This window comes from Zonotrichia leucophrys, chromosome 3 (genome assembly GCF_028769735.1).
Source record: "Zonotrichia leucophrys gambelii isolate GWCS_2022_RI chromosome 3, RI_Zleu_2.0, whole genome shotgun sequence".
NCBI classification, from domain to species: Eukaryota; Metazoa; Chordata; class Aves; order Passeriformes; family Passerellidae; genus Zonotrichia; species Zonotrichia leucophrys.
In genome coordinates this window covers 113,832,819-113,845,894 of record NC_088172.1, presented here as the reverse complement: position 1 = coordinate 113,845,894, position 13,076 = coordinate 113,832,819, and the positions used below count along the sequence as shown (strand labels likewise).

The 13,076-nt window shown below is 37.7% G+C and overlaps 1 protein-coding gene across 1 annotated transcript in view; it reads right to left on the bottom strand.

Annotated features, from left to right (window-relative positions):
- The window catches only part of NCOA1 (nuclear receptor coactivator 1), a 62,923-nt gene extending 50,757 nt beyond the window's left edge, over positions 1-12,166 (bottom strand). Inside the window, exons 1-3 of the mRNA XM_064707220.1 lie at positions 12,061-12,166; positions 6,664-6,830; positions 2,044-2,138 (exon numbers count right to left, since the gene is read on the bottom strand). Coding sequence (XP_064563290.1) covers positions 2,044-2,138; positions 6,664-6,830; positions 12,061-12,146 — 348 coding nt within the window. The 5' untranslated portion in view covers positions 12,147-12,166. The remainder of the gene's footprint in view (positions 1-2,043; positions 2,139-6,663; positions 6,831-12,060) is intronic.
- Between the last annotated feature and the right edge of the window lie 910 nt (positions 12,167-13,076).

Sequence of the window (13,076 nt, the reverse complement as noted above, 5' to 3'; positions counted from 1 at the left end):
AAACCCCAACATTCCAACCCCAAAACCCAGAATTAAAGCTCCAAAACCCCATAAAAACCTGGGATTAAACCTCCAAACCACAAAATTCAAACCCTAAAACCTGGAATTAAAACCCCACAAAAACCAGGGATTGAAGCCCCAAATCCCATAAAAACCTGGGATTAAAACCCCAAATCCCAACATTCCAACCCTAAAACCCAGGATTAAAACCCCAAAACTCCACCAAAACCTGGGATTAAAGCCCCAAAACCTCACAAAAAACTGGGATTAAATCCCAAAATCCAACACCAAAACCTGGGATTAAAGCCCCAAACCCCATAAAAGCTGGGACTAAAACCCCACAAAAACCTAAGGTCAAAACTCCATAAAAACCTGGGATTAAAGCCCCAAAATCCCATAAAATCATGGGATTAAAGCCCCAAAACTACATAAAAAACCTGGGATTGAAACCCAAAACCTGGGATTAAACCTCCAAACCACAAAATTCAAACCCTAAAACCTGGAATTAAAGCCCAAAAACCCCATAAAAACCTGAGATTAGACCCACAATCCTAAAATCCAAACTCTAAAACCTGGGATCAAAACTCTATAAAAACCAGAGATTAAAACTCCATAAAAACCTGGGATTAAAGCCCCAAATCCCAACATTCCAACCCTAAAACCTGGGATTAAAGCCCAAAAACAATATAAACACATGGGATTGCAATGCCATTAAAATCCTGGGATAAAAATCCCATAAAACTCTGGGATTAAGACCCCAAACCCTGGGATTAAATCCCCAAAATCCTACAAAAACCTGGGATTAAAACCCCATAACACTCTGGGATTAAGACCCCAATATCCCATAAAAACCTGGGATTAAGACCCTAAAACCTGGGATTAAAGCCCCAATATCCCATAAAAACCTGGGATTAAAGCCCCATAAAACTCTGGGATTAAGACCCCAAACCCTGGGATTACAGCCCCCAAATGCCATAAAAACCTGGGATTAAAACCCCATAAAACTCTGGGATTAAGACCCCAATATCCCAAAAAAACCTGGGATTAAAGCCCCATAAAATCCTGGGAATAAAACACCATAAAAACCTGGGATTAAGACCCCAAACCCTGGGATTAACACCCCAATATCCCATAAAAACCTGGGATTAAAACCCCATACAAATTTTGGATTATGCCCCCAAAACGTGGGAATAATGCCCCAATATCCCATAAAAACCTGGGATTAAAGCCTCGAATCCGAAAATCCAAATTTTAAACCGCACGATTAATGCCCCAAAACTACATAAAAACCTGGGATTAAAACCCCATAAAAACCTGGGATTAAACCCCCAAAACTCCACAAAAACCTGGGATTAAGACCCCAAAATCTGGGATTAAAACCCCATAAAAACCTGGGATTAAAACCCCAAAACTCCATAAAAACCTGGGATTAAAACCCCATAAAAACCTGGGATTAAAACCCCAAAACCCCATAAAAACCTGGGATTAAAGCCCCAAAACTCCATAAAAACCTGGGATTAAAGCCCCAAAACCCCATAAAAACCTGGGATTAAAACCCCATAAAAACCTGGGATTAAAGCCCCAAAATCCCATAAAAACCTGGGATTAAAACCCCATAAAAACCTGGGATTAAAACCCCATAAAAACCTGGGATTAAACCCCCAAAACCCCATAAAAACCTGGGATTAAAACCCCATAAAAACCTGGGATTAAAACCCCATAAAAACCTGGGATTAAAGCCCCAAAACCTGGGATTAAACCCCCAAAACCCCATAAAAACCTGGGATTAAAATCCCATAAAAACCTGGGATTAAACCCCAAAACTCCATAAAAACCTGGGATTAAAGCCCCATAAAAACCTGGGATTAAAGCCCCATAAAAACCTGGGATTAAACCCCCAAAACCCCACAAAACCTGGGATTAAACCCAAAACCCCCCAAAACACAGGATTAAACCCCAAATTTTGCTCATTCCCATTTTTCCCATCCCCATTCCCATTTTTCCCATCCCCATTCCCGTTTTTTCCCGGAATTCCGCCCCCACCTCGAGCAGCAGCGGCCCCAGCGACTCCTTCTCGATGACGCCCTGGCTGCTGGAGGAGATGTCGGATTTCTGCACGTCGTCATCCGGAGTTTTCTCTGCCAAAAAAACCCCAAAAAATACAAAATTTTAAATTTTTTAAACCCAAATCCACGTAAAGAAAAAAATTTGGGTTTAATCTCTAGTTTAATTGTGAAAAAAAAAATTTAAATTCTCTATTTTTCAACCTAAAATCCATAGGGGAAAAAATCAAATTTTGTTTTTTTCTGGAGTTTAAATCTGGATATTTTTTTTTGCTCTTTGGGAAGATGAATCTGGAAATTGAAGTCAAAATTTCAAAAATTTTTTCCTGATTTTTTAATGGATTTTTCCCATTTTATTCAGATTTTTTCCCACAATTTTTCCTGAAATTTTCCCAGATTTTTCCATGAATTTTTCCATTAATTTCCCCTTTTTTTTTGCAATTTCCCCCCATATGTTCCTGGAATTTCCCCAAAAATTTCCCACTAATTTTCTCCAAAATTTCCCCAAATTTTCTTCCAATTTTCCCCCACATTTTTCCCCAAATTTCCCCCAGTTTTTCCCTGTATTTCTCTCGGTTTTGGCAAATTTCCCCCCAATTTTCCCTGATTTTTCCCCTTTTTTCATCCAATCTTTTCTGAAATCTTTCCCCAAATTTCCCCATTTTTCTTGATTTTTTCCAATTTTCCCCCAAATTTTCACCTGAATTCTCCCCAAAATATTCCCAAATTTGCCCGATTTTTTTCATTTTCTTTTACAAATTCTTCCCCCAAACTTTTCCCAATTTTCCCTAAATTTCCCATTAATTTTCCAAGAATTTTCCCCGGCATTTCTCCCAAATTTTTCCCTAAATTTCCCCCAACTTTTCTCTGAATTTTTCCTGAAACACTTCCCAAATATTCCCCTGATTTTTCCCCTTTTTCCCCATATTTTCCCTGAATTTCTCCCAATCTTTTCCCTGACATTGCCCAAGATTTTCCTGAATTTTCCCCTGATTTATTCCCACTTTTTTTTAACTTTTCGCCAAATTTCCACCTTTTTTACCAAATTTTTCCTAAATTTTTCTGGATTATAATCCAACTCTTCCTGATTTTTTCCCAAGTTTCCTTCAAATTTCCCCTGAATTTTTCCCAATTTTTTCCCAGCTTCTTCCCCAAATTTTCCTCCATTTTCCCTCAATTTCCCCACATTTTCCAAACTTTTCTCCAAATTACCAGAAATTTTCCATTTTCCAGACTTTTTCCCATTTTGTCCTGAATTTTCCCCAATTTTTCAATGAGTTTTCCCTCATTTTTCTCAAATTTTTCCTCGAAATTTCCCTGCATTTTTTCCCATTTTCCCCAATTTTCCCCCCAAATTCATTGCCAAATTTCTCCAATTTTTCCTGATTTTTTTCCTGATTTTTTCCCCATATTTCCCCCAACTTTCCCCCACGTTTTTCCCCAACTTTTCCCTGCATTTACCCCAGTTTTTCCTAAATTTGTTCCAATTTTATCCCAAATTTCCCCAAATTTTATCCCAAATTTCCCCCAAATTACCAGAAATTTTCCACCATTTTCCAGATTTTTCCCCATTTTTCCCCGAATTTTCCCGAACTTTCCCTCATTTTTCTCAAACTTTTCCTCAAAATTTCCCCGCATTTTTCCCGATTTTTCCCCAGCTTTCCCCCAAATTTTCCTGATTTTTCCTCCAAATTCATGGCCAAATTACTCCAATTTTTCCTGATTTTTTTCCTGATTTTTTCCCCATATTTCCCCCAACTTTCCCCCACGTTTTTCCCCAACTTTTTCCTGCATTTACCCCAGTTTTTCCTAAATTTGTTCCAATTTTATCCCAAATTTTCCCCAAATTTTGCCCATATTTTCCCCGAATTTTCCCCAAGTGTCCCCCATATTTTCCCCAACTTTTACCTGAATTCTCCAAAATTTTTTCTCTTTTTTCAAATTTTTCCCAAATGTCCCCCATATTTCCTCCAATTTTCCCTGAATTTCCCCCAAATTTCCTCCTTTTCCCCACATTTTTCCTCCATTTTTTCCAAATTTTCCCCAAATTTTCCCAATTTTTTTCCAAATTTTCCTCAACTTTTGCCTGAATTTTGCCCAAATTTTACACCATTTTTTCCCGATTTTTTTCCCAAATGTCCCTCATATTTTTCCCCCAAATTTTCCCTTTTCCCCCAATTTTTCCTCCATTTTTTCCTTAATTTTTCCATTTTTTCCCCAAATTTCCCACCACCTTTTCCCTGATTACGCCCATTTTTACCCAAATGTCCCCCAAATTTTCCCCTATATTTTTCTCTTTTTTGCCCAAATTTTCCCCCAGTTGTTCCCAAATTTTCCCCAATGTTCCCCCAAATTTTTTTCATTTTTGCCCAAATTTTCCCCAATTTTTTCCAAATTTCCCATCTTTTTCCCCTCTGAATTTTTCACATTTTCCTCAAATTTTCCCTGTATTTCCCAAGATTTTTCCCAAAAATTGTTCCAATTTTTCTCTGAATTTTCCCCCACATTTTCCCCAAATTTTCTGAATTTTTCCCAAACTTCCCCAATTTTTCCTTGAGATTTTCCCCAATTTTCCCCACATTTTTAAAACTTTGCCTAAACTTCCCCCAAATTTTCCTGCAGTTTTCCCCTGAATTCTTCTTATTTTTCCTCAACTTTTCCCCTTATTTTTCCAATTTCCCCCAAAATATTCCCAAATTTTCTCTTGACTTTTTCCTGATTTTTTGCCATTTTTTTCCCCTTTTGCCCCCAAGATTTTATCCAATTTTTTCCCCAATTTTTTCCAAATGTCCCCCATATTTTCCCCCATATTTCCCCAATTTTTCCCAATTGTCTCCCATATTTTCCCCCATATTTTCCCCCAAATTTCCCCAATTTTTCCCAAATGTCCCCAATTTTCCCCCATATTTCCCCCATATTTTCCCCAATTTTTTCCAAATATCCCCCATATTTTCCCCAAATTTTCCCCAATTTTTTCTAAATGTCCCCCATATTTTCCCCCACATTTCCCCCAATTTTTTCCAATTGTCCCCCATATTTTCCCCCATATTTTCCCCAATTTTTTCCCCCATTTTCCCCCATATTTCCCCCATATTTTCCCCAATTTTTTCCAAATGTCCCCCATATTTTCCCCAATTTTTCCCCAATTTTTCCCCATTTTTTCTCAAATGTCCCCCCAATTTTCCCCAATTTTTCCAAATGTCCCCCATCTTTTCCCCCATATTTTTCCCAATTTTTTCCAAATGTCCCCCCAATTTTTCCCAATTTTTCCCAATTTTTTCTCATATGTCCCCCAAATTTTCCCAAATGTCCCCCATATTTTCCCCCATATTTTTCCCAATTTTTTCTCCAATTTTTTTCCAAATGTTCCCCATATTTTCCCTCATATTTTCCCCATATTTTCCCCAATTTTTCCCCAATTTTTTCCAAATGTCCCCCATATTTTCCCCCATATTTCCCCCATATTTCCCCCAATTTTTCCCCATATTTTCCCCCAATTTCCCCCATATTTTCCCCAATTTTTTCCAAATGTCCCCCATATTTCCCCATATTTTCCCCAATTTTTCCCCATTTTTTCTCAAATGTCCCCCAAATTTTCCCCAAATTTTTCCAAATGTCCCCCATATTTTCCCCCAAATTTTCCCCAATTTTTTCCAAATGTCCCCCATATTTTCCCCAATTTTCCCCAATTTTTTCCAAATTTTTTCCAAATGTCCCCCATATTTTCCCCAATTTTTCCCCATTTTTTCTCAAATGTCCCCCAAATTTTCCCCCAATTTTTCCCAAATGTCCCCCATATTTTCCCCAATTTTTTCCAAATTTTTTCCAAATGTCCCCCATATTTCCCCAAATTTTCCCCAATTTTTTCCAAATGTCCCCCATATTTTCCCCATATTTTCCCCAATTTTCCCCAATTTTTTCCAAATGTCCCCCATATTTTCCCCATATTTTCCCTCAATTTTCCCCAATTTTTCCCAAATGTCCCCCATATTTTCCCCCAATTTTTCCCAAATGTCCCCCATATTTTTCCCAATTTTTCCCCAATTTTTCCCAAATGTCCCCCATATTTCCCCCATATTTTCCCCCATATTTTTCCCAATTTTTTCCAAATGTCCCCCCAATTTTTCCCAATTTTTTCTCATATGTCCCCTAAATTTTCCCCAAATTTTTCCAAATGTCCCCCATATTTTCCTCCATATTTTCCCCAATTTTTCCCCAATTTTTTCCAAATATCCCCCATATTTTCCCCCATATTTTCTACCATATTCCCCCCAATTTTTCCCAAATGTCCCCCATATTTCCCCTAATTTCCTCCATATTTCCCCCAAATTTTCCCCAATTTTTCCCCCATATTTTCCCCAATTTTTTCCAAATGTCCCCCATATTTTCCCCCATATTTTCTCCCATATTTTCCCCCATTTTTTCCAAATGTCCCCCATATTTTCCCCAATTTTTCCCCAATTTTTTCCAAATGTCCCCCATATTTTCCCCATATTTTCCCCAATTTTTCCCAAATGTCCCCCATATTTCCCCCCATATTTTCCCCATATTTTCCCCAATTTTTTCCAAATGTCCCCCATATTTTCCCCAATTTCCCCACCCTGCTCGAGGCGTTTGATCTGCTGGATCTGGTCCACGGTTTTTTTCAGGATGTGCCCCTGCTCGGGTTTGGTGCCCAGCGAGTCCAGATCGCCCAGGTTGGCCGAGAGCAGCTCGGCCAGCTCGGCCAGGTAGCGCTGCTCCTGCTCCCGGCGCCGCTTATCGATACTGAAAAATAAATAAAATAATTCATAATTAATCATAAATAATCATAAATAATTCATTTATCCCAACTATTCCCCCATTCAGAGCAGCTCGGCCAGGTAGCGCTGCTCCTACTCCCGCCGCCGCTTTTCTGAGCTATCAAAATAAAAATAAATAAAATAATTCATAAATAATTCATTTATCCCAAATATTCCCCCATTCAGAGCAGCTCGGCCAGGTAGCGCTGCTCCTGCTCACGGCGCCACTTCTCTGAGCTATGAAAATAAAAATAAATAAAATAATTCATAAATAATTATAATTAATTCACAAATAATTCATAAATAATTCATAAATAATTCATAAATAATTCATTTATCCCAAATATTCCCCCATTCAGAGCAGCTCGGCCAGGTAGCGCTGCTCCTGCTCACGGCGCCGCTTATCCACACTGGAAAATAAAATAATTTATAAATAATTCATAAATAATTCATAAATAATTCATTTATCCCAAATATTCCCCCATTCAGAGCAGCTCGGCCAGGTAGCGCTGCTCCTGCTCCCGCCGCCGCTTATCCACACTGCAAAATAAAATAATTCAAAATAATTAATAAATAATTCATAAATAATCATAAATAATTCATAAATAATTCATTTATCCCAAATATTCCCCCATTCAGAGCAGCTCGGCCAGGCAGCGCTGCTCCTGCTCACGCCGCCGCTTATCAATGCTGGGAAATAAAAATAAATAAAATAATTCATAAATAATTCATAAATAATTCATAAATAATTCATTTATCCCAAATATTCCCCCATCCAGAGCAGCTCGGCCAGGCAGCGCTGCTCCTGCTCACGCCGCCGCTTATCAATGCTGGAAAATAAAATAATTATAATTTATTATTAATTTATTCATCATTTAATGGTTTATCCCAAATATTCCCCCATTCAGAGCAGCTCGGCCAGGCGCCGCTTCTCTGAGCTGCTAAAACACAAAAATAATTCATATTTTATATCCTGCTCCCAAATTTTTCCAAAGTTTTCCTGTTTTTTCACAAATTTTTCCCCAATTTCCCATGATTTTCTCTGATTTTTCCTGATTTTTTCAATATTTTCCCATATTTGTACTGAATTTTCGCCAATTTCCGCAATTTTCCCATGCATTTTTCCTGATTTTTTCCTGAATTTTCTCTAATTTTTCCTTAATTTTGCTCATATTTTCCCAATTCTCCCATGATTTTGCACTATATTTTTCCCTGTTTTTTTCCCTGGTTTTTCTTAATTTTTTCCTGAACGTTTCCCAAACTTTTCCTAATTTTTTCCTGAGTTTTCACAAGTTTTTCCCAATTTTCCCCAATTTTTTCTGATTTTTCCCAAATTTTCTCTGATTTTTTCCTGATTTTTTCAATATTTTCCCATATTTGTACTGAATTTCCCCCAATTTTTTTCCTGATTTCCCCCAATTTCCTCAAATTTCCCATGCATTTTTCCTGATTTTTCCCCAATTTTTCCTTAATTTCACTCATATTTTCCCATGATTTTCCACTATATTTTTCCCTGGTTTTTCTTAATTTTTTCCTGAATGTTCCCCAAATTTTTCCTAATTTTTTCCTGAGTTTTCATTGATTTACCCCAAATTTTCCCCTTTTTTCTTACTTTTTCCCTAATTTCTTCATGAATTTTCCCTGAATTTCTCTTACATTTTTCTGGTTTTTCTCCAATTTTGTCCCAAGTTTTCAACAAATTTTCTAAATTTTTCCCTAAATTTTCCCCAATTTTTCCCAACTTTTCCTGATTTTTTCCGAATTTTTCCCAATTTTTCAAACTTTTCTCTGCATTTCCCACCAGTCTTTCCCTGAATCTTCCCTTATTTTTTTCCCAAATTTCTCCTGCATTTTTCTGACTTTTTCCTGAATTTCCCTTAATTTTTTCTCAAATTTTCTCCAATTTTTCCCCAAATTTTCCCTAAATTTCCCTCAAAATTTTTCCAATTTTTCCCCAAACTTCCTCCAAATTTTTCCCAAATTTTCCCCAATTTTTTTCCAAATTTCTGCTGAATTACACCAATTTTTTCCCCAAATTTTCCCCAAAAATTTCCCTCAAATTTTTCCCCACTTTCCCCCTTTTTTTCCTCAATTTTTTCTCAAATTTCCCTTAATTTTTTCCCAAATCTTTCTCAAGTTTCCTCAATTTTGTCCTGATTTTTTCCCAAATTTCCCCTGAATTTTCCCCGTATTTCCTCCCAATTATCCTTGAATTTGTCCCAATTTTTTGCCAATTTTTTCCCTACTTTTCCCTGAATTTCCCCCATTTTTTCCAAATTTTTCCCCAATTTTTTCCCTGTCTTTTCCCCGAATGTCCCCTGAAATTTTCCCAATTTTTCCCTAATATTCCTTTAAAATTTTCCCAAATATTCCCTAAATTTTCCCCCGAAATTTCCCCGAACTTCCTCCGAATTTTTCCTGATTTTTCCCAAATTTCCCCTGATTTTTTTTTAAATTTCTCCCAATTTTTTCCAAAATTTCCCTCTATTTTTTCCTAATTCTTCCTGAATTTTCCTCAGAATTTTCCCAATTTTTTCCTGTATTTTCCTCAATTTTTTCCGAATTTTCCCAAATTTTTTCCCAAATATTTTACAATTTTTCTCTCAAATCTTTCCCCCAGTTTTGTTCTGATTTTTCTCCTGATTTTTTCCCCCAAATTCACCTGAATTTTCCACGAATATTCTCCTGATATTTTCCCAATTTTTTCCCGGTTTTTTCCCCGTATTTCCTCAGAATTTTCCCTGATCTTTTCCCAATTTCTTGCTCAATTTCCCTTCATGTTTTCCTGAATTTTCCCCTATTTTTCACAATTTTTCTCCCAAATCTTTCCCCCAAATTTCCCCCAATTTTTTCCAAATTTTTTCTCCTTTTTTTTCCCAAAATTCCCCTGAATTTTCCCCAAATTTTCTTCCAATTTTTTCCTGATTTTTTGCCCGTATTTCCTCAGAATTTTCCCCAACTTTTTCCTATTTTTTTCCTGTATTTTCCTCAATTTTTCCCGAATTTTCCCAAATATTTTACAATTTTTTTGTCAAATCTTTCCCCCAGTTTTGTTCTGATTTTTTCCCGATTTTTTCCCCCAAATTCCCCTGAATTTTCCGCAAATATTCTCCTGATTTTTTCCCCCAAATTCCCCTGAATTTTCTGTGAATATTCTCCTGATTTTTTCCTGATTTTTTCCCCCAAATTCACCTGAATTTTCTGCGAATATTCTCCTGATGTTTTCCCGGATTTTTTGCCCATATTTCCTCAGAACTTTCCCCAATTTTTCCCCATATTTTCCCCAATTTTTTCCCAAATATTTTGTGATTTTTCTCTCAAATCTTTCCCCCAGTTTTGTTCTGATTTTTTCCCCCAAATTCACCTGAATTTTTCGTGAATGTTCTCCTGATTTTCTCCCGATTTTTTCCCAGATTTTTCCTCGCATTTCCTCAGAACTTTTCCCAATTTTTCCCCGATTTTTTTCCCAAACTTCCCCTGAATTTTCCCAAATTTTTTCCCAAATATTTTACGATTTTTCTCTCAAATCTTTCCCCCAGTTTTGTTCTGATTTTTTCCCCCAAATTCCCCTGAATTTTCCGCAAATATTCTCCTGATTTTTCCCCCAAATTCACCTGACTTTTCCACGAATATTCTCCTGATTTTCTCCCAATTTTTTCCTGATTTTTTTCCCGTATTTCCTCAGAACTTTTCCCCGAAATTTTTCCCAAATTTCCCCTGAATTTTCCCAAAATTTTTTCCCAAATATTTTACAATTTTTCTCTCAAATCTTTCCCCCAGTTTTGTTCCGATTTTTCCCCCAAATTCCCCTGAATTTTCTGTGAATATTCTCCTGATTTTTTCCTGATTTTTTCCCCCAAATTCACCCGAATTTTCCGCGAATATTCTCCTGATTTTTTCCCCCAAATTCATCTGAATTTTCCGCAAATATTCTCCTGATTTTTTCCCCCAAATTCCCCTGAATTTTCTGTGAATATTCTCCTGATTTTCTCCCAATTTTTTCCTATTTTTTCCCTGTATTTCCTCAGAACATTTTCCCAATTTTTCCCCGATTTTTCCCAAATTTCCCCAGAATTTTCCCAAATATTTTACAATTTTTCTCTCAAATCTTTCCCCCTGATTTTTCCCCAAATTCACCTGAATTTTCCACGAATTTTCTCCCAATTTTTTCCTGATTTTTTTCCCCGCATTTCCTCAGAACTTTTCCCAATTTTTCCCCGATTTTTTTTCCCAAATATTTTACGATTTTTTTCTCAACTCTTTCCCCCGGTTTTGTTCTGATTTTTTCCCCCAAATTCACCTGAATTTTTCGTGAATGTTCTCCTGATTTTCTCCCGATTTTTTCCCAGATTTTTCCCCGTATTTCCTCAGAACTTTCCCAATTTTTCTCCGTTTTTTTTCCCAAATTTCCCCTGAATTTTCCCACATTTTTTCCCTCAAATATTTCCCCCAGTTTTGTTGTGATTTTTTCCCAATTTTTTTCCCCCAAATTCCCCTGAATTTTTTGTGAATATTCTCCTGATTTTTTCCTGATTTTTCCCCCAAATTCCCCTGAATTTTCCGCAAATATTCTCCTGATTTTTCCCCCAAATTCACCTGACTTTTCCACGAATATTCTCCTGATTTTTCCCCTAATTTAACCTGAATTTTCTGTGAATATTCTCCTGATTTTTTCCTGATTTTTTTCCCCCAAATTCATCTGAATTTTCCGCCAATATTCTCCCAATTTTTTCCTAATTTTTTTCCCCGTATTTCCTCAGAACTTTTCCCAATTTTTCCCCGATATTTTCCCCAATTTTTTACCAAATATTTTACGATTTTTCTCTCAAATCTTTCCCCCAGTTTTGTTCTGATTTTCTCCTGATTTTTTTTCCCAAATTCACCTGAATTTTTCCGCGAATATTCTCCTGATTTTCTCCCAATTTTTTCCTGATTTTTTCCCCGTATTTCCTCAGAATTTTCCCTGATCTTTTCCCAATTTCTTCCTCAATTTCCCTTCATGTTTTCCTGAATTTTCCCCCCAATTTTCTCCTGATTTTCTCCCAAATTTCCCCCAATTTTTTCCAAATTTTTTCTCCCTTTTTCCCAAAATTTCCCCGAATTTTCTCCCGATTTTTTCCCGGATTTTTTCTCCGTATTTCCTCAGAACTTTCCCCAATTTTTCCCAGATTTTTTCCCAAATTTCCCCTGAATTTTCCCCAAATTCCTGTTGGTACCTGTGTGCGGGGTCGCAGGGGGAGCCTCTGCGCTTGCGGCTCTCGGCGCTGGCGGCGTCCCCGGCGCCGTCCCCGAGGCCGCTCATGGTGGCGCCTACGGAGCTGCTGGGGAATAAACAACGGGAAATGGGAATTGGGGGGAATAAACAACGGGAAAAGGGAATTGGGGGGGATAAACAACGGGAAAAGGGAATTGGGGAATAAACAACGGGAAATGGGAATTGGGGGGGAATAAACAACGGGAAAAGGGAATTGGGGGAATAAACAACGGGAAAAGGGAATTGGGGGGGAATAAACAACGGGAAATGGGAATTGGGGGGAATAAACAACGGGAAATGGGAATTGGGGGGGAATAAACAACGGGAAATGGGAATTGGGGGAATAAACAACGGGAAAAGGGAATTGGGGGGGAAAAAAAAAGGGGAAGGGGAATTGGGGGGGGAAAAAAAAACAGGGAAAAGGGAAGTGGGGGGGGAAAAAAAAAACGGGGGAAAAGGGGAAATTTGGGGGGGGAATTTTAAAAAAAGGGAAAAAGGGGAATTTGGGGGGGGGGAAAAAAAGGGAAAAAAGGGGAAATTGGGGGGGGGAAAAAAAAAACGGGAAATGGGGAAAAATTGGGGGGGGGAAAAAAAAAAAAAGGGGAAAAGGGGAAATTTTTGGGGGGGGGGAAAAAAAAAAGGGAAAAGGGGGAAATTTTTGGGGGGTAAAAAACGGGGAAAAGGGGGAAAGGGGGGGGAAAAAAAACGGGAAAAGGGAAAATTGGGGGGGGAAAAAAAAGGGGGAAAAAGGGGAAATTTGGGGGGGGAAAAATTTTTGGGGGGGAAAAAGCGGGGAAAAGGGGGAATTTTTGGGAAACACGGGGGAAAAAAAAAAAAAAAAAGGGGGGAAATTTTGGGGGGGAAACACGGGGAAAAGGGGGGAATTTTGGGGGGTTCCCTTTTGGGGAATTTTTGGGGGGAAAAATGGGGGAAAAGGGGAAAATTTTGGGGGGTTTCCCGGGAATTTTTTGGGAAAAA